Source organism: Panulirus ornatus, chromosome 43 (assembly GCF_036320965.1).
Source record: "Panulirus ornatus isolate Po-2019 chromosome 43, ASM3632096v1, whole genome shotgun sequence".
NCBI lineage: Eukaryota > Metazoa > Arthropoda > Malacostraca > Decapoda > Palinuridae > Panulirus > Panulirus ornatus.
Window position 1 is genome coordinate 26798725 of NC_092266.1, and position 26077 is coordinate 26824801.

Below are 26077 nucleotides of genomic sequence, written 5' to 3' on the forward strand. Positions count from 1 at the left end.
GCATTTTAATACAGCCCTGAAAACTGAGAAGAGTTAATTATCACAGCCAGGTAGACAGGCAGCACGAAACTGAAGGCCTGTGATAAAATACTTGTAAACTAAGTACATTTCAGATTATCATGAAGAAGGATATGGGATTGTGGGTGATGCTTTAGTTTTGGTGGTTTAATAGTCATCAATCATTAGAGTATGGATAAATAATTATCTAACTTAAAATAAGCAGGTACAAGTCACATTCATATTTGGAAAAGATAAACAAAATTGATTTTATGCAGTTTATTTACATAACAGTAGATTTCCATTTACATACAAAGGGAGAGTTAAAGTAAACATCTGAGGGCTTATTCAAATCTAAAAAATGGGGGAAAATCAGCACATTTGAATAAACAAATATCAAGTGCCATAGGTGATTATTTCTGATCACTTTAAAAACATATCTCAGAAAATCTAAGTTGAATGTATAACACACAATGTTTGGACTAAAGACACCAGTGTCATGTGTCCCACATAAACAGAACTGCTGGGCAAAAGATGTTAGGCTCATGCTTTCATAACCACCTCATAATCTAGTATATTTTCTGCAAAAACACTTTTATTATTTAGTTACCTCATCAACGTTTAACTGCTCTTAACTTCTCTTTTGACAACACATTTTTCAGTTAGGTCAAGGTGAAAAAACCTTATTGATGTGTTCTACCTTTAGAACATAAAAAGACATTTGAACTATTTCACACAAGTCCTTGGAAATCTGCACTAGCACCCCAGGGAGACTGTCTTCAGACCCATATATTTGAGCATCTTGAAATATACTTTTCAATCAAGTAAAGCAACAATTAACCCACAGTTAGTCATAACATGAGAGAAACAGAAAAAAATAAAGAAAACTGATTTTCTAAATTCAACAATAATTCCCCCCAAAAATAAATTCCCAGAAACCTTTAACAAAACCCAGATGAAAAAAGTCAAAATGCAAGGCACTGAAGTGTTAGCTTCTTATATTGATGGTGGTCTATAGAAGATAATCCCTGATTTATTATGATCCTAATATACATGACAATGTGAATGCAGAATGAGAGCTACTTTTGGTTTTTAGTCTGTATTTACACAACCATGAAGTTGCTCCATGAATGTAATCTCCAATATTTGATGGAGACACTATTTTTAGTAAACAATCATTCCCTTATCTCACACTTGCATACATACCCATAATAAATAAATCTTTTGCAAAATATAAACACACGAGAGATGATTTAATTAAAGTGGAATTTAAAGCCTCCTCCCTGGAATCCACCACCTGGAAAGCCCCCATGATGAAAGTGGAAATGCTGGAATGGGTTAAAACCATGACCTCCAGGTCCTCCCTGTTGTTGCTCTGGATCCAGTGGGTCTTCTCCATTGTCAAACTTTGCCCGCATCTCTGTGAGAAAGAGAGAGACAGCCATTAATGCTCATCTCAAGATTAAGCTATAATGTAACATGTATGATGAGAAGTGTTTGAACTATGGTGATAAGGATGATGTATGATCAGAGTTGAGATGAATACTGAAATAGAAAGCCCATATAGAAAATTGAAAGTTTTGATAGCCTCATACGGTACTAGAGAGAATGAAATAGGATAAGCCCCTTGACAAGAGTTCCTGGAGGTAACAGGCATCAGTGATATAGACAGATAAGCAGATATATAGACAGACATACAGTTTAGTATTTCAATACTATTCCAGAAAAAGCACTGCTCATATACAATCTATCCCATCATTCACACACAAGGCTTGCCTTTTCTATTATCCACAAGCTTTGTTGTCAAACACAATACAAGTACTAATTGAACATTCTTTACAATCAAACAAATAATTAAACTTTTATATGTTTTTCCTCATTCACTCTGTGCCATTCATCCACTACTCTTAAACTGTAAATATGCTTCTTTACATACTTTTTAACAAGTTTTTGCTTATTTCATGTTACATCCTACTGCTGTTCTATCTTTCAAAGACCTGTTCACTGATATTATCATCAATCTAGTTTAACACTTAAATATTGTGATCAGATCAACCCCACTCTTGTCTTCCACGGTAGGCAAATTCAGACCTATAACTCAACTCCCATAATTCCAACATCATCTTTGTTGCCCTCCTCTGGACATTCTTTACTGCTCTTTGTACTTCTTTAGGTCCAGTGACTGAACTTTAGAAGCACATTTCAGTTTTGGCCCATGTAGAATGAAAACAGTTTGCTACCATTTCTGTGAACTAAAATAGAATCATAATGTTACCAATGCAGTTCATCTCCTTAACTAGTATCCCGAGGTGTGACTCTAGGTAAAAGATAATGTCAACTCCAAAGTCTCTCATACACAGTTTCATGCAACATTTCCTGAGAGATAAGACTCACAGAGGCCTTATCTAAACATTTACTCGAGTTGATTTTCATCAACCATGTGAAAAAGTACTGAAGGACTCACGTGTATGACTGTAAGCGTTCAGCCAACACTGTAAAAAACTCAATTAAGACTGCATTAACTAATTTTTTCCTGATTTTTTAACCCTTGAAACCCATGGATTGCCTATCAACTGACTTTTGAAATTTTTGAAACCCATGGCTTACCAGTTAAGTTTCTGTCATACAAGAAAAATTAGAGTGCTCACCATCATCTGTCAGCACCTCTTTTGCTGCTGCAATATCAATAAACATCTTCTCTGCCTTCTTCTTCTCCTCTCCGTCATAGTGATCAGGATGCCATTTTTGTGCCAGAGATCTGTTAAAAATTGGATATACAATAATTCATACTCTGTCTATACTTTAAATGACAGTCTAAGATGTGCTTTTAGGTGTCCCACAAGAAACAGTATTAGTTTTTTAACAAGTTGGAGGCTCGATCCACAGACAAATGTCCACAAGACTACATCATTTTTTCGTACATTTCACCTTTTCCCGCACTAACAAGGTAGCATTAAGAACAGAAGACTGAGCCTTAGAGGGAATACCCTCACTTGGCCCCTTTCTCTGTTCCTTCTTCTGGAAAATTAAAAACAAGAGGGAAGGATTTCCAGCCCCACCACTCCCATATATATATATATATATATATATATATAGAGAGAGAGAGAGAGAGAGAGAGAGAGCTGATAGAGATGCTCTGTGGAAGGTATTAAGAGTATATGGTGTGGGAGGCAAGTTGCTGGAAGCAGTGAAAAGTTTTTATCGAGGATGTAAGGCATGTGTACGAGTAGGAACAGATGAATATTTTTATTTTCTTATCATACTTGATCACCATTTCCTGAGTCAGAGGTAATGCCAGGAAACAGAGGAAGAACGGCTCATCCACTCATATACACATATATATACATAAACACCCATACACGTACATATACATATCAACATATACATACATATATACACATGAACATATTCCTACTTGCTTTGCCTTCATCCATTCCCAGCTACACCCCACCTCACAGGAAACAGCATCTTCACCCTCTGCGTCAGCAAGGTAGCACGAGGAAACAGGAATGAATTTAGTTCATATATTGCCTCTAATCACAGTTCAAGGTTTCATACTTGCTTTTCCATGCACTTGGCTCTGACTCTGTTTCTACATGGGGTCAATACTTATCAATTATGCATGTTTTGTGTTTTAGTTGCACTGAAAGCATTACAAATAATGATATGTTAATATAGAATTAGGCTAATACTAGTGGATGAGAGAAACAAAAAACAATCTAGTAATGAATAAATGGTAAATTATGAGGATAACTGAATTTCAAACAAAATATCCCTTAAAAAAACAAAGGAGAATGGATTAACAGAAGAGAGAGAGGTTGGAGTTACAAACTAGCACCTCTCTCCCAATCACAATGGCTTTATTTACAACATATCAATGATCTTGTATTACCATATTTTATCTATTTGACAAATATACCACCACTGGTTTAGCTATTACCATATTTTATCTATTTGACAAATATACCACCACTGGTTTAGCTATTACCATATTTTATCTATTTGACAAATATACCACCACTGGTTTAGCTATTACCATATTTTATCTATTTGACAAATATACCACCACTGGTTTAGCTATTACCATATTTTATCTATTTGACAAATATACCACCACTGGTTTAGCTATTACCATATTTTATCTATTTGACAAATATACCACCACTGGTTTAGCTATTACCATATTTTATCTATTTGACAAATATACCACCACTGGTTTAGCTATTACCATATTTTATCTATTTGACAAATATACCACCACTGGTTTAGCTATTACCATATTTTATCTATTTGACAAATATACCACCACTGGTTTAGCTATTACCATATTTTATCTATTTGACAAATATACCACCACTGGTTTAGCTATTACCATATTTTATCTATTTGACAAATATACCACCACTGGTTTAGCTATTACCATATTTTATCTATTTGACAAATATACCACCACTGGTTTAGCTATTACCATATTTTATCTATTTGACAAATATACCACCACTGGTTTAGCTATTACCATATTTTATCTATTTGACAAATATACCACCACTGGTTTAGCTATTACCATATTTTATCTATTTGACAAATATACCACCACTGGTTTAGCTATTACCATATTTTATCTATTTGACAAATATACCACCACTGGTTTAGCTATTACCATATTTTATCTATTTGACAAATATACCACCACTGGTTTAGCTATTACCATATTTTATCTATTTGACAAATATACCACCACTGGTTTAGCTATTACCATATTTTATCTATTTGACAAATATACCACCACTGGTTTAGCTATTACCATATTTTATCTATTTGACAAATATACCACCACTGGTTTAGCTATTACCATATTTTATCTATTTGACAAATATACCACCACTGGTTTAGCTATTACCATATTTTATCTATTTGACAAATATACCACCACTGGTTTAGCTATTACCATATTTTATCTATTTGACAAATATACCACCACTGGTTTAGCTATTACCATATTTTATCTATTTGACAAATATACCACCACTGGTTTAGCTATTACCATATTTTATCTATTTGACAAATATACCACCACTGGTTTAGCTATTACCATATTTTATCTATTTGACAAATATACCACCACTGGTTTAGCTATTACCATATTTTATCTATTTGACAAATATACCACCACTGGTTTAGCTATTACCATATTTTATCTATTTGACAAATATACCACCACTGGTTTAGCTATTACCATATTTTATCTATTTGACAAATATACCACCACTGGTTTAGCTATTACCATATTTTATCTATTTGACAAATATACCACCACTGGTTTAGCTATTACCATATTTTATCTATTTGACAAATATACCACCACTGGTTTAGCTATTACCATATTTTATCTATTTGACAAATATACCACCACTGGTTTAGCTATTACCATATTTTATCTATTTGACAAATATACCACCACTGGTTTAGCTATTACCATATTTTATCTATTTGACAAATATACCACCACTGGTTTAGCTATTACCATATTTTATCTATTTGACAAATATACCACCACTGGTTTAGCTATTACCATATTTTATCTATTTGACAAATATACCACCACTGGTTTAGCTATTACCATATTTTATCTATTTGACAAATATACCACCACTGGTTTAGCTATTACCATATTTTATCTATTTGACAAATATACCACCACTGGTTTAGCTATTACCATATTTTATCTATTTGACAAATATACCACCACTGGTTTAGCTATTACCATATTTTATCTATTTGACAAATATACCACCACTGGTTTAGCTATTACCATATTTTATCTATTTGACAAATATACCACCACTGGTTTAGCTATTACCATATTTTATCTATTTGACAAATATACCACCACTGGTTTAGCTATTACCATATTTTATCTATTTGACAAATATACCACCACTGGTTTAGCTATTACCATATTTTATCTATTTGACAAATATACCACCACTGGTTTAGCTATTACCATATTTTATCTATTTGACAAATATACCACCACTGGTTTAGCTATTACCATATTTTATCTATTTGACAAATATACCACCACTGGTTTAGCTATTACCATATTTTATCTATTTGACAAATATACCACCACTGGTTTAGCTATTACCATATTTTATCTATTTGACAAATATACCACCACTGGTTTAGCTATTACCATATTTTATCTATTTGACAAATATACCACCACTGGTTTAGCTATTACCATATTTTATCTATTTGACAAATATACCACCACTGGTTTAGCTATTACCATATTTTATCTATTTGACAAATATACCACCACTGGTTTAGCTATTACCATATTTTATCTATTTGACAAATATACCACCACTGGTTTAGCTATTACCATATTTTATCTATTTGACAAATATACCACCACTGGTTTAGCTATTACCATATTTTATCTATTTGACAAATATACCACCACTGGTTTAGCTATTACCATATTTTATCTATTTGACAAATATACCACCACTGGTTTAGCTATTACCATATTTTATCTATTTGACAAATATACCACCACTGGTTTAGCTATTACCATATTTTATCTATTTGACAAATATACCACCACTGGTTTAGCTATTACCATATTTTATCTATTTGACAAATATACCACCACTGGTTTAGCTATTACCATATTTTATCTATTTGACAAATATACCACCACTGGTTTAGCTATTACCATATTTTATCTATTTGACAAATATACCACCACTGGTTTAGCTATTACCATATTTTATCTATTTGACAAATATACCACCACTGGTTTAGCTATTACCATATTTTATCTATTTGACAAATATACCACCACTGGTTTAGCTATTACCATATTTTATCTATTTGACAAATATACCACCACTGGTTTAGCTATTACCATATTTTATCTATTTGACAAATATACCACCACTGGTTTAGCTATTACCATATTTTATCTATTTGACAAATATACCACCACTGGTTTAGCTATTACCATATTTTATCTATTTGACAAATATACCACCACTGGTTTAGCTATTACCATATTTTATCTATTTGACAAATATACCACCACTGGTTTAGCTATTACCATATTTTATCTATTTGACAAATATACCACCACTGGTTTAGCTATTACCATATTTTATCTATTTGACAAATATACCACCACTGGTTTAGCTATTACCATATTTTATCTATTTGACAAATATACCACCACTGGTTTAGCTATTACCATATTTTATCTATTTGACAAATATACCACCACTGGTTTAGCTATTACCATATTTTATCTATTTGACAAATATACCACCACTGGTTTAGCTATTACCATATTTTATCTATTTGACAAATATACCACCACTGGTTTAGCTATTACCATATTTTATCTATTTGACAAATATACCACCACTGGTTTAGCTATTACCATATTTTATCTATTTGACAAATATACCACCACTGGTTTAGCTATTACCATATTTTATCTATTTGACAAATATAACACCATTGGTTTAGCTATTTCCATATTTTATCTATTTGACAAATATACCACCACTGGTTTAGCTATTACCATATTTTATCTATTTGACAAATATAGTTGGGATTCCATCTGATCCTGAAGTTGAATTTTCTCCAATCTGAACAATCACTCTGATTTTTGGCATTTTCCAATATTTCAATATCTATGAATGCATTTTCAATCGCATTGTCTCAACTTGAGTTGAATACCAATTCTCATTGTCAATCCATATCCTGCATATTTCCTTTACATTATTTTTTGTCTCCTACCTTAAATGGTTCAATCTTCATTTTTATAGTTTTAACCTTGTTCATATATGTGAACAGTATCTGTGGATTTCTTTCCACATTCTGTTTAACCCTTTCTTTATTCATTTCTACATCTGCATTCTTTGTTTTGTCATCCACTACTCTTACTCAGGCTCTTTCACTGTTGTCCTTTTCTAACTTTTCCATACCTTTCATCTATTCATCCAGTTTTCTGTCCCTAGGTATTTTTCACTTTGTATTTCCTTTTCATTTTCTTTGGTATCTGCTCAATAGTTATGTGACCTATTCTCTCACAGTGTATTTTTCTGTTTAGAATTGGGTTACTGTTTCAGAAGACCTCAATCCAATTTATGTCTAGAATCTTCTAAATTATCTTTTTCCAGTCTGAACTGTTGTGGAGAAACTATATATTATCCAGTAACACTTGTTTTCTGTTGCTGTATCATGTTCATATTCATTCATTTCCAATTTATACACTTTAGTGATTTCAATGATATTATGATCTAATAAACTTCAATTATTTACTTCTATATCTGAAAACAGTGCCATGTTATTTGTATTAATAAAATCTATTGTATTACTCTCTCTTTCATCTGCTGATCTGTTATTCTTCCCTTTGTAATTGTAATGACATTAATAATCTATCCCTTTCTCCTGCCATTCAGTAAAATGGCAAAGTCACCAGCTCATATCATCATCTGGTCAGATTTTTCCAATCCCTTCAAAATGTCTGAATTTTTGTTAAAATTAGTTTAAACTGATTTAGTATAGTTTTTGATAGTTTGTATGACAAGAAAATAACCTGGAATAAAGCATATCAGACCAAACTGACCTTCATCAAACATCTCGTCAGCAATGTGTGCCTCAGCCATGTCACAATACAGCCTGGCCTCTTCCTTGATATCAAGTGCTTTCTTGCAAAATGTCAAAGCTTCACTTGGTTGTATATGTACTTGGCACTGGCAAAGTTTATCATAAGCAAGGAACTGCACCTCCTCTACTTCTTTCTCCTCCTTCAGTACCTGGTATTCAGCAAAAAAAAAGAAGCTTCAATTTTCATGACAAGCATAAGGGTTAAGAAGTGTTCAAAACTTACGAATACACAGTAAACATAAAACCCTTCATTTGTATTTGCTCATATTTAGTATCTATTTTCAACTAAACCTATAACTCTATATCAATTAAGTCTACTCTCATCTGCATGGGGTGGATTTAAAACTTAACAATTTCTTTGACCCTTCTAGTCCTAAACTAGGTTTATTTTTGCATTCTTTCCAGCCTTAGATTTTCAAAAAAAAAAAAAAAAAAAAAAAAAAAAGGCATAGCACAACATAATCTTAAAAGAATTAAAACATAAGAAAAGAAAAATGAAAATTAATTCACTGCTGTAATCCCTTTAGAGCTTACCGTCTATCTTTGTAACAATTTCTTTGACCCTTTCAGTCCTAGGTTTAATTTTGTATTCTCTGCAGCTTTAGGTTTTCAAACAATAAAAAACTGTCAGCTCAACATAATCTTTAAAGAATGAAAACATAAGAGAAGAAAAATGAAAATTATTAAACTGTTGTAGTCCCTTTAAATTTCCTTAGCAGTATCATAGCTTGTGAGCTTGTTTTTACCACTTGACCTTCATCAAGGAAACCAAATACAATATCATGGTAATCATCATAATACTCCTCTAAATCACAACTTTCCATCAACAGTACATCTTATTTCTTTCCGTGCTGTCACATGTTTATATTTTTGGCTGCCAGATGCACAGATATCACTCTCCAAGTTGCCAGAATCACACTCTGATAAGAGTCCTTCCACCTTGGTGTTTGTTGGGTAACTAACAGCTATGAAATTTCATAGGTGAACAATTAAACCTAGTGTCACATGGTATCCACATATGACTCATGGCTACTTCAGGAAATTCAAAATGGGGGAGGAAACATCTGCATGTATCTCGTAAGTATGTAGAACTCTGGTCCTAAGTTTATGATGTATATGTGTAGGACTAAAGAAAGTTATAACACACAACTTTCTTTCATCTTCATAATCTGTTCTCCCAATGCCAAATATACCACATGCATTTTCACTCTCTACTTCTCTTGTTTTTTACATACCAGTATCTAGACTGAAAAATCTAGTTTCATAACTATAAAACTACAGCTGTCATAAGCATTCCAAAAAGTGTACTCTACATCTAAATTCCTTCTATCTATCTTACTCACTTAACTGAGGCATATAGAGATGCCATATCCCTTCTACACCCTTAAGTAGCTCACAGAAAGATCTACATGCCTCAATAACCCAAAGAGAATGATGAGGACACACACTGCACTCTCACAATGGTTCTCACCCTGCTACTACAATGTTAAACAGACAATGTTTTATGAGGTTCAAGTGATGGTGACAGTCAGCTATTATATCCAAACAAAGCAGACCATGAAGAAAATTTTGAATACAGTATCACAAGAAGACTCAACCTTCAAAGACAATGAAGTTAAGTGAGAGGGAGGATGACACACTAAGGTCACTGGCTAAGCACTGGCTTTAAACAGCACCTGTGCAAGCTTAAAATGCATTTATGTTGTGCCAAGGTGTAAACATCTCTCACTTTGTCATCTGTGTGAGCCATCTTTTAAACAATGGAATATCCCAAAAGCTAAAATGGCAGGCTTTCCACCTCATTAACTGAGGAATAATATTCTTCTCTATTCAACTTTTCTTGTATCATTTACAGACCAGTTTTGATAATGACTTCTGCCAACGAATGGATCATTCAACATGAAAATAAACCATAAACATGTACCATATTTGTTACCTTTTTAGCACTGGTGACACATTCTTCATATTCTTTGTTGTTGATGTATTCCTGGGCATCATTATTTAGTTTGTTGACCTTTTTGATTTTCTTGTAGAACTGGAAGCAGTTCTTGTGATCAGGATCCAGCTTCAAACATTCTCTGATTTCACTGTAAACCAAAATGGAAATTTGTCTTATACAGAGATTTCAGTAACATGCACATCAGATAGCAATAAATGGAGCAATTACTGATTTTTCCTAATCATCAAAACAAAAGTTTTTACTTTTCCAAAAGAAGGAACAGAGAAGGGGGCAAAGAGAGGATTTTCACTCTGAGGCTCAGTCCTCTGTTCTTAACACTACCGCGCTACTGTGGGAAATGGCAAATATGTATGAAAAAATATATATATTTGGGAGACCAATTGGAAGTGGAAAGATGGAGTGAAAAAGATTTTGAGCGATTGGGGCCTGAACATGCAGGAAGGTAAAAGGCATGCAAGGAATAGAGTGAACTGGAACAATGTGGTATACCGGGGTCGACGTGCTGTCAATGGATTGAACCAGGGCATGTGAAGTGTCTGGGGTAAACCATGGAAAGATTTGTGGGGCCTGGATGTGGAAAGGGAGCTGTGGTTTCGGTGCATTATACATGACAGCTAGAGACTGAGTGTGAACGAATGTGGCCTCTGTTGTCTTTTCCTAGTGCTACCTTGTGCACATGTGGGGGAAGGGGGCTGTCATTTCATGTGTGGCGGGGTGGCGACGGGAATTAATAAAGGTAGACAGTATGAATTATGTACATGTGTATATATGTATATGTCTGAGTGTGTATATATATATGTATACGTTGAGATATATAGGCATGTATATGTGCGTGTGTGGACGTGTATGTATATACATGTGTATGTGGGTGGGTTGGGCCATTCTTTCGTCTGTTTCCTTGCACTACCTCGCTAATGCAAGAGACAGCAACAAAGTATAATAAAATAAAATAAATAAAATAAATATGTATATATATATATATATGTATACATTGAAATGTATACGTATGTATATGTGCATGTGTGGGTGTCTATGTGTATGTGGGTGGGTTGGGCCATTCTTTCGTCTGTTTCCTTGCGCTACCTCGCTAACACAGGAGACAGCAACTAAGTATAATATTAATAATATAATATATACTTCAGTGATAAAAACAAATCATATCTGAACTTACTTATAGTATAGTAAATTCAGGTGAAGCAGGAGAAACAAGTACTTAAAAGGTGTTAGGATAATTCAAAACTTACCTCAGTCCCTGTTCTACATCTCCTGTTGCATAATATAGATTAGCAAGCTTTAAAAAACCCTCAGTATTATCCTGAATAAGCTTGGTGGTCACACGCATGTCTGCAATGGCATTCATAACATCTCCAACTGCCTGGTAAGCTTCAACACGCAACTCACGTAAGGAGGCATCCCATGGACAACGCTGTAATGATAAGGGAATTAAGTCCATTTACATCAAACAACATTTACATGCTGACTTTTATAAATCACAGTACAAATAAAAATAATGATGTCATACAAATTTCCTTTCTACGAAGCATAAGCATCACCCTGTGATCATGAGGATAAGGTGAGATGCATAACCCATTATATGAAATCAAAACAATTGTCTCTACTTCATTGGCCACCACCAAAGTCTGATTGCGAGAGCTTACCAGGATGTGCTGATATGGTTCAAGTATATGTAGAGGCTGGAAAAAGACCACTGAATAAGAGGATCTGTTTCAAAAGAGGGGGGAAATCAGGGCAAGGGGGAGATCAAGAAGTAGATTATCTATATCAGTGATATCAAAATGGGAAGCAATGCAAGATATTAAATTTCACTGATGATACAAAGCTGGGAAATAAGTTTGCTAAGGAACTTGAATTTCTACAGCTTCAAAATGTCTGACAAACTGATGGACTGGGCTCATACATGGCAAATGAATTCTAATATTGATAACTGCAAAGTTTTACATATCCATAGTAAAAATGAAAAAGCAAGCTACAGTATGAATTCCATTGAACTGTAAAAGGTGAATGAGGTAAAAGGACTTGGGCATAATAATTTCTGGTGAGCTAAAACCAAGAAAGCAGTGTACAGACAGTGAAAACAGCAAACAAAATTCTTAGATTCATAGGTAAGGCCTTCAAATTCACGTCCAGGAAAATGGTCCTACTTTTTACAATTCAATGGTTTGTCCACATTTTGAATATTGTGTTCTGTTTTGTTCAACCTATCTTAAAAAGAAAAAAAAGACAGAGGGAATGGAAAGAGTACAGAGTCGAGCTACAAAGATGATTCCAAAGCTGAAAAACATTTCCTATGACAGTAGATTAAACAATGATTGAGGGTCATGACAAGCAATCCTATAAAAAAAATAAATGCTAAAAACAAGTATCATGGTGGTGTAATTATAATTACCCAAGTGCCTTAATTCAACTCAACAGGACATGTCTTTCAAAAACTATTACAGAAAAGAATTTCACCTAAACCTGAGAGGTGTTAACATCCTTAACACAGAAGCAAAGAACTCCATACTCATAGATGGTAACATCTCACCAAACATTCGAAGTGAGGGTATGTACAAAAGTGATCCAAATACTACAATGGGTAGCCCATGACTGTTGGAGCTGTAAGACACTAAAGTATTTCCTTATCAATTTAAGTTCTCAATTTTCTTAGGGTATATGCTTGTGAACAAAGAAGTACACTGGGCACAAAAGATTCTTAGTATTAAAAGGGGATAATAACATATTTAAATAATCCCTCAGAAAAAAGGGAAATTAATCAAACTTACTTCAATTATATTCTTAAGCAGAAGAATGGCATGTTGATAACGTCGACTTCTTACACTGGAATAGGCTTCCAGGATTTCTCGCTTCAGTGGTTCAATCATCGTGTAAATTCGGTTTGCCTCTTCATGGGCTGGTTCTTTTCGTAACTGGAAGAAATTTAAATTAATGTAATGAATAGAGACATAAACTTTTTGTAGGCAATTAATTCTTGTAATACATGAAATTATTCCTGACAATCGCATCCTCAACATTCTTACTAACTATGCTTCAGTTAAATTTACTACTGTTACCTGCTTTTGATGTTTTCTATCTTCATAACATTGGAAATAGCCAGTTAACAACCTCCCTGATATCTACTCTTTAGTTTAATTCCCATTACACAGTTCTCTTAAACAACAAGAACTAATGATATCAGTGATGAAGTAAACAAAATCTCCCTGGCTACTAAAATGCTCCTTCATTATTCACTTCACGTGTACTAACCAGATCCTTAGATGAGACTTATTTAACTGTTCAACTTTCTTACTTTGTACACATAACACTTCCAGAGAACACAGCATTCATATCCCCTACCTTACCTGAATAACCCATAATCTTCACCACTTAAAGAATATGTCCATCTCCAACTTGATGTATCTCTTACCCTCTAAGTGTCAGTCAGACTATCACATGTCTTAACCCACTGAGTCTGAAAAGCAGATATATCTGCCTGAATATTCATCACCAATAAGTGCAAAAAGTGGATATACCACACAGCGTCAGAAAAATTTTTCCCACTATACGAAGAGCAAGGATATCTAGTTTTTAAAACCAGTGCCTCTGCCTGGATGCATGCTTCGATGCATGAGAAAAAATACTACAGCTCATTGTCTACATATTCATCAGCTGATGCCCTATGTGGTAAAAAGCATTATGATTCTTGTATAATTATATTAAAGTACTGATGTTTTAATTCACAAATGTATTCCTTAGTAAGTATCCATAATTTCATCTGTCAATGTAAGCTAAATAATTAGTAATGAAAAGGAAAGAACACTTAAATCATTGGTGCGCGTCATTTTTAATTTTCCAAAAGAAGGAACAAAGAAGGGGGCTAAATGAGGATATTCCCTCAAAAGCTCAGCCCTCTGTTCTTAACGCTACCTCGCTAAAGCAGGAAATGGCGAATAGTATGAAAAAAAAAAAAAAAAAAAAAAATATATATATATATATATATATATATATATACAATGGATGAATATGAATTTTTTTTTTACTATGCTATGTTGCTGTCTCCCGCATCAGTGAGGTAGCGCAAGGATACAGACGAAAGAATGGCCCAACCCACCCACATACACATGTATATACATACACATCCAAACACGCACACATACATACCTATACATCTCAACGTTGGGGTAAAGAGGGTGGTGAGAGTAAGTGAGCTTGGGAAGGAGACTTGTGTGAGGAAGTACCAGGAGAGACTGAGTACAGAATGGAAAAAGGTGAGAACAATGGAAGTAAGGGGAGTAGGGGAGGAATGGGATGTATTTAGGGAATCAGTGATGGATTGCGCAAAAGATGCTTGTGGCATGAGAAGAGTGGGAGGTGGGTTGATTAGAAAGGGTAGTGAGTGGTGGGATGAAGAAGTAAGATTATTAGTGAAAGAGAAGAGAGAGGCATTTGGATGATTTTTGCAAGGAAAAAATGAAATTGAGTGGGAAATGTATAAAAGAAAGAGACAGGAGGTCAAGAGAAAGGTGCAAGAGGTGAAAAAGAGGGCAAATGAGAGTTGGGGTGAGAGTATCATTAAATTTTAGGGAGAATAAAAAGATGTTCTGGAAGGAGGTAAATAAAGTGCGTAAGACAAGGGAGCAAATGGGAACTTCAGTGAAGGGCGCAAATGGGGAGGTGATAACAAATAGTGGTGATGTGAGGAGATGGAGTGAGTATTTTGAAGGTTTGTTGAATGTGTTTGATGATAGAGTGGCAGATATAGGGTGTTTTGGTCGAGGTGGTGTGCAAAGTGAGAGGGTTAGGGAAAATGATTTGGTAAACAGAGAAGAGGTAGTAAAAGCTTTGCGGAAGATGAAAGCCGGCAAGGCAGCAGGTTTGGATGGTATTGCAGCGGAATTTATTAAAAAAGGGGGTGACTGTATTATTGACTGGTTGGTAAGGTTATTTAATGTATGTATGACTCATGGTGAGGTGCCTGAGGATTGGCGGAATGCGTGCATAGTGCCATTGTACAAAGGCAAAGGGGATAAGAGTGAGTGCTCAAATTTCAGAGGTATAAGTTTGCTGAGTATTCCTGGTAAATTATACGGGAGGGTATTGATTGAGAGGGTGAAGGCATGTACTGAGCATCAGATTGGGGAAGAGCAGTGTGGTTTCAGAAGTGGTAGAGGATGTGTGGATCAGGTGTTTGCTTTGAAGAATGTATGTGAGAAATACTTAGAAAAGCAAATGGATTTGTATGTAGCATTTATGGATCTGGAGAAGGCATATGATAGAGTTGATAGAGATGCTCTGTGGAAGGTATTAAGAATATATGGTGTGGGAGGCAAGTTGTTAGAAGCAGTGAAAAGTTTTTATCGAGGATGTAAGGCATGTATACGTGTAGGAAGAGAGGAAAGTGATTGGTTCTCAGTGAATGTAGGTTTGCGGCAGGGGTGTGTGATGTCTCCATGGTTGTTTAATTTGTTTATGGATGGGGTTGTTAGGGAGGTGAATGCAAGAGTTTTGGAAAGAGGGGCAAGTATGAAGTCTGTTGTGGATGAGAGAGCTTGGGAAGTGAGTCAGTTGTTGCTCGCTGATGATACAGCGCTGGTGGCTGATTCATGTGAAAAACTGCAGAAGCTGGTGACTGAGTTTGGTAAAGTGTGTGAAAGAAGTAAGAGTAAATGTGAATAAGAGCAAGGTTATTAGGTACAGTAGGGTTGAGGGTCAAGTCAATTGGGAGGTAAGTTTGAATGGAGAAAAACTGGAGGAAGTAAAGTGTTTTAGATATCTGGGAGTGGATCTGGCAGCGGATGGAACCATGGAAGCGGAAGTGGATCATAGGGTGGGGGAGGGGGCGAAAATCCTGGGAGCCTTGAAGAATGTGTGGAAGTCGAGAACATTATCTCGGAAAGCAAAAATGGGTATGTTTAAAGGAATAGTGGTTCCAACAATATTGTATGGTTGCGAGGCGTGGGCTATGGATAGAGTTGTGCGCAGGAGGGTGGATGTGCTGGAAATGAGATGTTTGAGGACAATGTGTGGTGTGAGGTGGTTTGATCGAGTAAGTAACGTAAGGGTAAGAGAGATGTGTGGAAATAAAAAGAGCGTGGTTGAGAGAGCAGAAAAGGGTGGTTTGAAATGGTTTGGGCACATGGAGAGAATGAGTGAGTAAAGATCGACCAAGAGGATATATGTGTCGGAGGTGGAGGGAACGAGGAGAAGTGGGAGACCAAATTGGAGGTGGAAAGATGGAGTGAAAAAGATTTTGTGTGATCGGGGCCTGAACATGCAGGAGGGTGAAAGGAGGGCAAGGAATAGAGTGAATTGGATCGATGTGGTATACCGGGTTGACGTGCTGTCAGTGGATTGAATCAGGGCATGTGAAGCGTCTGGGGTAAACCATGGAAAGCTGTGTAGGTATGTATATTTGCGTGTGTGGATGTGTATGTATATACATGTGTATGGGGGTGGGTTGTGCCATTTCTTTCGTCTGTTTCCTTGCGCTACCTCGCAAACACAGGAGACAGCGACAAAGCAAAAAAAATATATATATATATATATATATATATATATATATATATATATACCCTGGATGGTTCACATGCACTGGTTCAGTCCACTGACTGCATGTCAATCTCATATAACGTACAGTCTGTAAATACTCTACTACTGGACTGACTTAGACAGCAAACTATCTGAGTATCTACTTTTTTTTCTTCAAGATATTAGGGATCTGCTGAAAAAGAAGTTAGGTACAACTATTATTCTCATCTGTAAGTGCTTACCACATTCTCCAGATCTATATGCGCTTCTTCAAGCCTGCCTAACTTGACCAAAACTCCACCTCTTTGAGCTCGTGCTGCTGTAAAATCTGGCTTCAGTTTTATCACTTCATCTAAATCCTGAAGTCCTGTTCGTGATCGACCAAGAGCCAGGTACACTGTGGCTCGACGATAATAACTCAAGTAGTTGGAGGGGTCACCATCTGTAAAGGGGAGGGCATAAATTGTTAATATAGTGAATTCATCAAAAAATACTCTATACATGGTGTAGTGCTAATTTTCATCATACTGTCTTTCCATCTAACTCATTATCTAATTCTGCATCTTCCCTCTGAATATTCCACTATCTGATTCCGCATTTTCCTTCCAAATATTTCAAACTAATTTGGAAACAAAGTCAGAGCCACATATGTTGAAGAAGGAAAGTGTAGAAAAAAAAAAAAAGCAACAAACTTTTCATATCTATATCATTACCCATGGAGTACATAAAAAATGTAACATGAATGATTTTGATACAGAGCCATAAAAGATAGAATTCTTGTGTATATTCTCCAATTAATGACATAAACAGTAAGTGAATTCCACTTAAATAATCTTTACCTTTTTAAAAGCATTTATTCATTCAAAATTAAGATTAAGAAAAATTTCAAAACATTACCACAGGTGTGTTAAAAATGGATAGAAAAATAAGGTATGGATACATGGACTGCTGCGTCCAAAAAGAAGAAGTATGAGACATTAAACTTGACAACTAAGCAGATGTGCACATGAGAAACAATGGTACAAATGTTAGTGATACCTCACTAAGGCTGGAGAGAAGACTGAGCATAAAGAAAAAACAACTAATAATATAGTAAGGTGGCACATGTGAGAAAACAAGTAAAATTCATTTGTGTGTGTGAGTGTATGATTACTTATTTACCAATTTGTTACAGGAAGGAAGTTTTGCACTTGTGGAGCCCCTCTCTTATACATTCTTTACAATCATAAAACTTCTAAATTTATGTATGCTGTCTGCATTCCTAGAAACCTCGTCTTAAGTTGTTCAATTCCAATCATCCACCATTCTTATACTACAAAAGTATTCCTCACATCACTCTTAACAAGGTTTTTACTTACTTTCATGATAAGTTCTGGTTATCTTGACCCTACATCTTTCGAAGAACTGTTCACTGTCTGTGTTACCAATCTTTAAAATCACTAATATTAACTTACTTGAAGACAAGAGCACATCACTGACCATAATCTTATGTGCTGACAGTTAGCAAATACTGGCATTTACTACTACGATGGATAATGCCAGTATCTACTTTGTAGGGGCTGCCAAAGACAAAGTTCCACTATACCATGAAGCAAGGGCCTTTCAAGTTACATTTATGGCTTATTGATATACTTCTTTCTTTTATCATCGTTTCTTCTTTGAATTCCCTAACAATGACACAAGGATTGGGATATCTGGCCTCAGCAAGATCCTTATGGTACAATAGGAGCTCCTGGTACACCTTTTGCAGCTAACTCACAAGTTGGCTTTAAACATGAGCCATCCATAGGAAGGATAAACAAACTCCTATAACAAAACTGAGATCACAAAGTTAAAGTGTTCAACAGTACTTAACAGGTCTAACATACTTTTCACTTTGTTCCTGTCTTGTGTTCACAAGCCATAAAGAACTAAAAGACAATCTCCATTTGAGCATTAAAAAAAGTCAAATAAGGTACACATACACAAACCACAACCAAAGGAGCCCCAGAAAAAAGCTGTTTAATCCCATTTTAAGGAAGAACTTTGGGTCATGCAAAGGATTACCTCAATTCTTTAATTCCTTTGTATTATGGTTTATTGATACAAAATCTTTTATCATTATCTATTCCATCAATCCCATGACAGTGATTCAAGAATTGGGATAGCTTACCTCAGCAAGATCCTTATGGTAAAGTAAGGCCTAACAAAAAAGCTACCTCACAGGGTAGTGGCTCAAGACTGGAGCTATTCACAAGAGGGATGGATGATCTACTATAGCAGAACTATGTTGTGGTTCACTCATGTTTAACCTTAACTAATGTTCAACAGCTCTAGGCGGATCTACTCTGATTTTTTCATTCTGCTCCTGTCTCATGTTACCACCATACCACAGAGAACAAAAAGATGATCTCTACTCGTGCAGAGAGAAAAGCCAAAAAGGGTATAGAAACCACAACCAAACGTGCCTCAGAAAAAAACTCCTCTTTTAACCTATCTTAAGGATGAACTTTCAGCCATGCATGGGATTACCTCAAATTTCTGATCCCTTTAGATGGCCTGGTTTCCCAATACAGCACATGACAGTTATATTGGTCAAGGTATGGAACTTGTCAGTTCCTATAGGCCAACAGATCAACCTGCTCAACTGCGAACAGTGGTTGATATTTGTCCAAAAGTAGTCCCAACACTCTCTGTGGGAAAGCAAAGCAAGTTTTTCATAAATCAGATATTCCTCCAAAGGACTGAATTCTGAGAGCTACTTGTCTACAAAATATCAATAGAGGTCAATAGGACAGACTCAGGGGTGAGGAGGCCTAGAACAGTTGATGCCTGTCCCTGGGCTAGCACAATCCAGGGTATGAATAAGTCGAAAATACATTAAATACATTTAATACTGTACATCTAACCTACCAAACATCATAGCTTAGCCTGGCCTACCTTATAGGTCCTCAGAACATTTAAATTACCCTACAGTTGGACAAAATCATCTAACACAAAGCCTATTTTATAAAAAGGTGCTAAATACCTCATGTCCTCAATTGAATACTGTACCAGAAAAAATAATGGTTGTATGGGTACTCACTAGTGCCAGGAGAGACAGATGGGCATTTTGTAAACATAATGGCATGCAAAAACACAAAACACAAAATCCAAAAAAAACACTGGCAACACATTACACAGTAGAATAACAGTTCTTTACACCTGTGATCGCGTGGCTGACTGGAAACTGCGGCTCACTGCCACTGCGCATCATCACGAGAGAGTATCGTACCACATATCGCTAGCCCAGGAAAAGATCAAAAATTCAAAATTCGAAGCACTGTTTCTACAGAAAGCATATCGCTATTGCACCATCATAAAGTCAAAAAATCGTAAGTTGAACCATTGTAAGTTGGGGAGCATCTGTATAAGAAAAAATATTACAGTGTTACCAATATAGTCCTTACCTGTAGTGTAACTCCCATCTATGGAACCCATATACTTATTTCCTTCCAAAAAGGACCAGAAAACACCAAAACACAGGAGAAAGATGATACCTTTGCAGATAATGCAAAAAAATCATGAAGGAAGTAACAAAGCATTAGCTTAAAAGGGGACCTAAACAGACTTTAAAGTAGGTCTGATTAAATTCAACACAAGCAAATGTAATGAGGACGGGGCAAAGAAAAAGAAAGCCTCGATATGATCATTATCTAGCATGAAATAAGCTTCAGGATCCTGTGTGTGTGAATGGGAGTCAACATCATCCCTAACCTGTTGCCAGACTTCCACATTAGGATAATAGTAAAGGGGACAATAATTCTTCAGGCAAATAATGGGTTTCAAGTGCATGGATAAAGAAATACTCAGCAGGCCAAGACTTGAATATGCTTCTTAAGTTTGGTCACCACACATAAAGAAGCACATACAGCTAATAGACCTGATCAAGCTATCAAAACACACTGATGACATGGACAATGCACAGTTCTTGAAAGAGATGAAGGGATAAAGCAACCACAAGACATAACATTAAATGAAGTAAGAAACTTGTTAAAAGAGATGCAAAGAGGTACTTTTATAGTATAGTATAATAGTGGTAGATGAATGGAACAGAATGGCTGAGGCCATACTGATGCAGACAGCATGATAATGGACAATGTTCAAGAGATGGGCCCCACGAGTGTAAAACTCCCTCCCCATAGAGTACATATTGGTAATTACAGATAACATGAAAGAGGGGAAGGGTGGTGGGGAGGAAGAGACATAGTGTCATGGCCCCAACTGCTGCTTACTTGATAATTCTGATATTACTATATAATGACACTCTAAATTATTGGCTGCATCAACAAATCAACCACATGAATTCTTCCAATATTACCATATATACACTATCAAAAAACAATCGTAAACTATACCAGAGACTTACCTTCCTGCCTCACAAATTAGTTCAATGGAGCTCCCACAACACGCAGGAAATTGGCTAAGTCCAATAAGCAGGACCACTGGTAAAGAAGGATGGTGATGTATGTCTGTCTGTGTGAGGTGAGTGCATAACATTTAAAGAGTAAATGTTCTAATGTCCTCATAATGGGAACTACATGTTAACCATGTCATTCCCTGTGACAAATTGTTTGCAGGGTTGTAGAGATGATTGTTGTCTAGAATACTTAAGAAAAAGTCATTTGCACATGACTGAGGAGTGCAGTTTCAGATGGGTGTATATTTGGTGGGGAAGAATTTAAGAGTGCAGTGAGAGATGGGTTGTTTTCAAGCTTGTCAAGTCACTGGTGTGTGTGTGTGTGTGTGTGTGTTTAGTTAACATCATATTTCTCAGGGAAAGGGAAGGTGCGTGTATGTGTGTGTGTGTGTGTCTTTAGTTAACATCATATTTTTCAGGGAAAGGGAACTTGTGAGTACAGGTTACTAAAGTTTGAAGCAGGGATTTGTTTTTTGCTTCTACTTGAAGATTGGTGGTCAGTCATTGGTGTGTGTGTGTGTGTGTGTGTGTGTGTGTGTGTGTGTGAGTGTATGTGTGTGTGTTTAGTTAACATCATATTTCTCAGGGAAAGGGAAGGTGTGTGTATGTGTGTGTGTCTTTAGTTACCATCATATTTCTCAGGAAAAGGGAACTTGTGAGTACAGGTTGCTAAAGATTGAAGGGATTAGTTTTTTGCTTCTATTAGAAGATTGGTGGTTAGTTTTCACTGAGAGGGGTCTAAGGCTGTTACAAAGACTGGAAATCAAGTTCAGTGATATTATGTTGTATTTGAAGAATCTTTATTTCATTATGTAGGTGCTGAACACTGTCTCACACCAAGGTATACAGGGATAAACAAATATACATGTAAGTGTCACAAGGCAGTAATGCTGGAAAACATAATATATAAACATACATACACTAAGAGATATGTATGTATAAGCACATACAGTCATAAATAATATATAAAGCTGAAACTATATGGGTCGATGATGTTAGCCCAGCAGCAGTTGCTAATTGGCCTAAGGAAAGCCTAAATAATAAATAACCAGATGTAGTCACCCTAGGGTGGTTAGCAAAAGATCGGTGAGGGATAGAGCCTCCTCACTGGAATCATGCGGGTTGGAAGAGTCCTTGTCCATATACTTCCACAGAATATATCTAATAGCTGCATGACATCAGAAAGGATACAAAGAATATTCAGTCAAAAAAATGTCCAAAATCATTTAAAACAAAACTGCCAAAAAGCACATCAATTAAAGAAAATATAAAGCAGAATTCCTGCAAAGAACTATTGCCGTCAGAGATTGATTTACAGGTCATTACCATTAATGAAGTCATACATATGAGCCATGAAGGAGCTTACCAAGTTGGGCAAGTCTAGTTTTTTATGAAACCTGAATATCAACATTTTCTTTTCTTCCTACCCTATTTGTCCACTTCACAATATCTTAAACTTTTTCTAGAACCGGAAAATAAATGTGAACATAAAGTGACAACACACACACAAATAATTATGTAGAGCTTACTGCATTACATACTCACCTATTGCAGCATGGAAGTGTGATAGAGCATCATGAAGCTGGCCCTTGGCTAACATCTGGACACCCATCTCCAAGTGTCGGTCTACTTCTGCTGCACTGGTGCATTTTACTTCTGTTTAGAGTAACAAAGGTATCCAACAATGTATCTTTTATTTCATGCCTTACAGCTTTATGCTAGATTTGCTTATTCACACACAAAAAAGAAAAGATATCCATTCTAAACTGCACCTAATAAATTCAATAATTTGAAATCCGTAATCCTAAACTGCACTGAATTTTTTAGGTACTCAGAAACTATGCTAAAATAAAACACATAAAACTGTTATGTAAATCTAGATCATTTACACATGAATAATGATTTTTTTCATTTCTATTTTTGACATTGATCCGAGTACTTCATCCCAAAAGAAATTTAGAGAAAGGAAAATATAACCAACCTTAACCGACCTAACCTAAACTGAAAATTACAAGCAGTGATCTTAAACAACAATAATGGGTGATGAACACACAGGATACTGTATTGCCACTTTCTGAACAAAAATCTACATATAAGCCTAAACACATCATGGATAAAATATAAGATTCCTCTATTACTTTAAGTATAGCTTTCTTAACAATAAATCTAAAAAAACATAGCATGACCACTAGACATCTAAAGCCTTTAATTTAAAATCTAAGGAGAAATGCCACATTAAATTTATCAACCAAAACCATTTGTACAATACAACACAGATGAGAAACAGGTTTCATTATTAAAACTCTTTACACATATGGACATTTCTTAACCTGAACATCAACTTTCCATTAAATTCACTCACTACTGAGCTGTTAGGCTATACTAAGCTACTGAATGTTAGGTTTAATTAGTATGCATAAAACTATCCATTTTTCTTGCTGTTACCCTCATTTTCCTCATTTTGAAACCACTGTCCACTTCGGCAATTCATCCACCGATGAATACTTGTTTTTTAGCTTTAAGATGTGTATAACTGTCATTAAATTGTCACTGCCACTGTAAAGTGATTTTAGGGTCTAAGATTTTTTTCACTCTTGTAAGTTATTTTTTGATATCATATATCTTGTAAGTGGTAGAGTTATGAAGGAGAGCAAAAATATGGGGTTAAATAACATAAGAAATTTCAACCAGTGATAAATATAAAAACAAAGATAATGGGTTTTATTATTACATTCTATGCGAGTTCCATTCTTGGTAAAATTCTGCTATAACACGAACTCCACTTGAGTACCATGAACCATTTGATTTTGAGGTAAACAGTGAGTTAAAAGGTCTATACTGTAGTGATCTTAGAATATAATCTTGCATGAAACAGATCCTTAAAGGAATAATTTGACCCTAATATCTTTATAGACACTAATTAGCAAAACTAAAATTCAGTTAAATTCAAACAGTACGAAGATGAAAGGTGGCATTCTCTAAAATGAATCAATTAAAACAGCATTCCTTGACGCCAAAACCAAGGTTTCTCACTGTATTACAGCTTTATTTGGTTTGTATAATGATTTATAAACCAAATTAAGCTCTAAAGTATCCAAACAGGCACTAGGTTAATGTTTGATATCAGCTGTCCACTGGATAAACCCTTTTCTAATGATGCCAGAATGCCATATTCTGGCAAGTGGTACTAATGGATTATTTACACTTAAAACCATTGATATAGAATGCTTTTACCCCACAATTTCGCCCATATCAAAGCCTGCCCACTTATGGATAGTCTAGCATTGCTGGAGTAGAAGGTGCTGCATCTAAAATCCCACATTCTACATCACCTAGAGAGAGGGTAAATAATCTATTGGTACCTGTCCAGTTAAAATGCATCAACTAAAAAATTATCTTAACGTTGTGGTTACCTAACCTTGCGTCATACAGTAATACATGAATTCCCCAAATCAGTGTGCTAACCAAATCCACAATCTAACTCTGTGTTGCTCCTAAACTCGGAAATAACCAAAACTACCTTCAACATTTTTCTTATATTAACACCATAAACCCTCGTTTCCAAAGAAGTCTTTATGTCAGTAGGCTGGCCAATAGGGTAAAGTTGGCCCAAAAGCCATAGGAAGCAATATATACTCTCATCATTAGTTTAATGCATGTAAAAATACGACTATCTAATACGCGTAAGAAACTTGTATCCTCAATTTCCAAACTTAAAACGTACCTGCACTTAGTACTTTCAAACGTTGATTCAACCATAAGATGCGTAAGAAAAATAATTTCTAGGTAACTAAATAGGTGTCAGATAACTTACCCCATATATGTATGTCTAGAGAAATGAAGAATATCCACACTGAATAAGCGGTTCTGTAATAATAACCAAATATTGTCATCTTTCAAGACCACCGTCCTATTCGACTGTCAGACGTTCACCACAGTATAAACGGAAGATAACAACAAAAGTCTAAAAGTTATAGATGTAAGAAATTTTAAATAAGTTGCCGCGGAGCTCACATCCAGATATTCCAACACCTTTTAAGGGCCGTGATTCTCCCTGACGATGTGCTTTTGTTTTCATCAGTAAGTACAGCTCATCAGTCCGCTCTAACACACATGGTCGTGGTCTGCACGGATTGGTTATCCTGGCAGCGGGACATTTGAATCAATTGGACATGCGTACGGTTAACTTGCCACTCGAGATAATCTGATTGGAACACAGGTAAACTCATAAGGTTACGTAAAGATATATCATTCTTGTATAGATCTTGAGGAATAATGTAACTATGCCAATGAAATGTTTTTGTATGTACAACTGTATTATGTATGAATTTTTACCCAATGATGCTCCATCCAATGCATGATTTTTTTCTACTGGCTTCAATGTCAATAGAAAATAAAAAGCCACTCGGATCGTTTCTTAAAGGTTTATCATTCTGTTTGTAGCCATTTCTCGTGGCTATACTCAGCTGATCTAGTCA

General features: G+C 35.5%; 1 protein-coding gene across 1 annotated transcript; it reads right to left on the bottom strand.

Moving 5' to 3' along the window:
- Positions 1-261: 261 nt before the first annotated feature.
- On the bottom strand, positions 262-25568 carry P58IPK (dnaJ homolog subfamily C member P58IPK). The gene is made up of 9 exons (XM_071687591.1): positions 25414-25568; positions 23145-23255; positions 17404-17603; positions 13420-13563; positions 11881-12062; positions 10613-10763; positions 8562-8825; positions 2646-2778; positions 262-1417 (listed from the first exon to the last, which is right to left on the bottom strand). The coding sequence occupies exons 1-9, from the start codon at positions 25490-25492 to the stop codon at positions 1251-1253; spliced, it is 1431 nt and encodes a 476-aa protein (XP_071543692.1). The 5' UTR covers positions 25493-25568; the 3' UTR covers positions 262-1250.
- Positions 25569-26077: the final 509 nt, after the last annotated feature.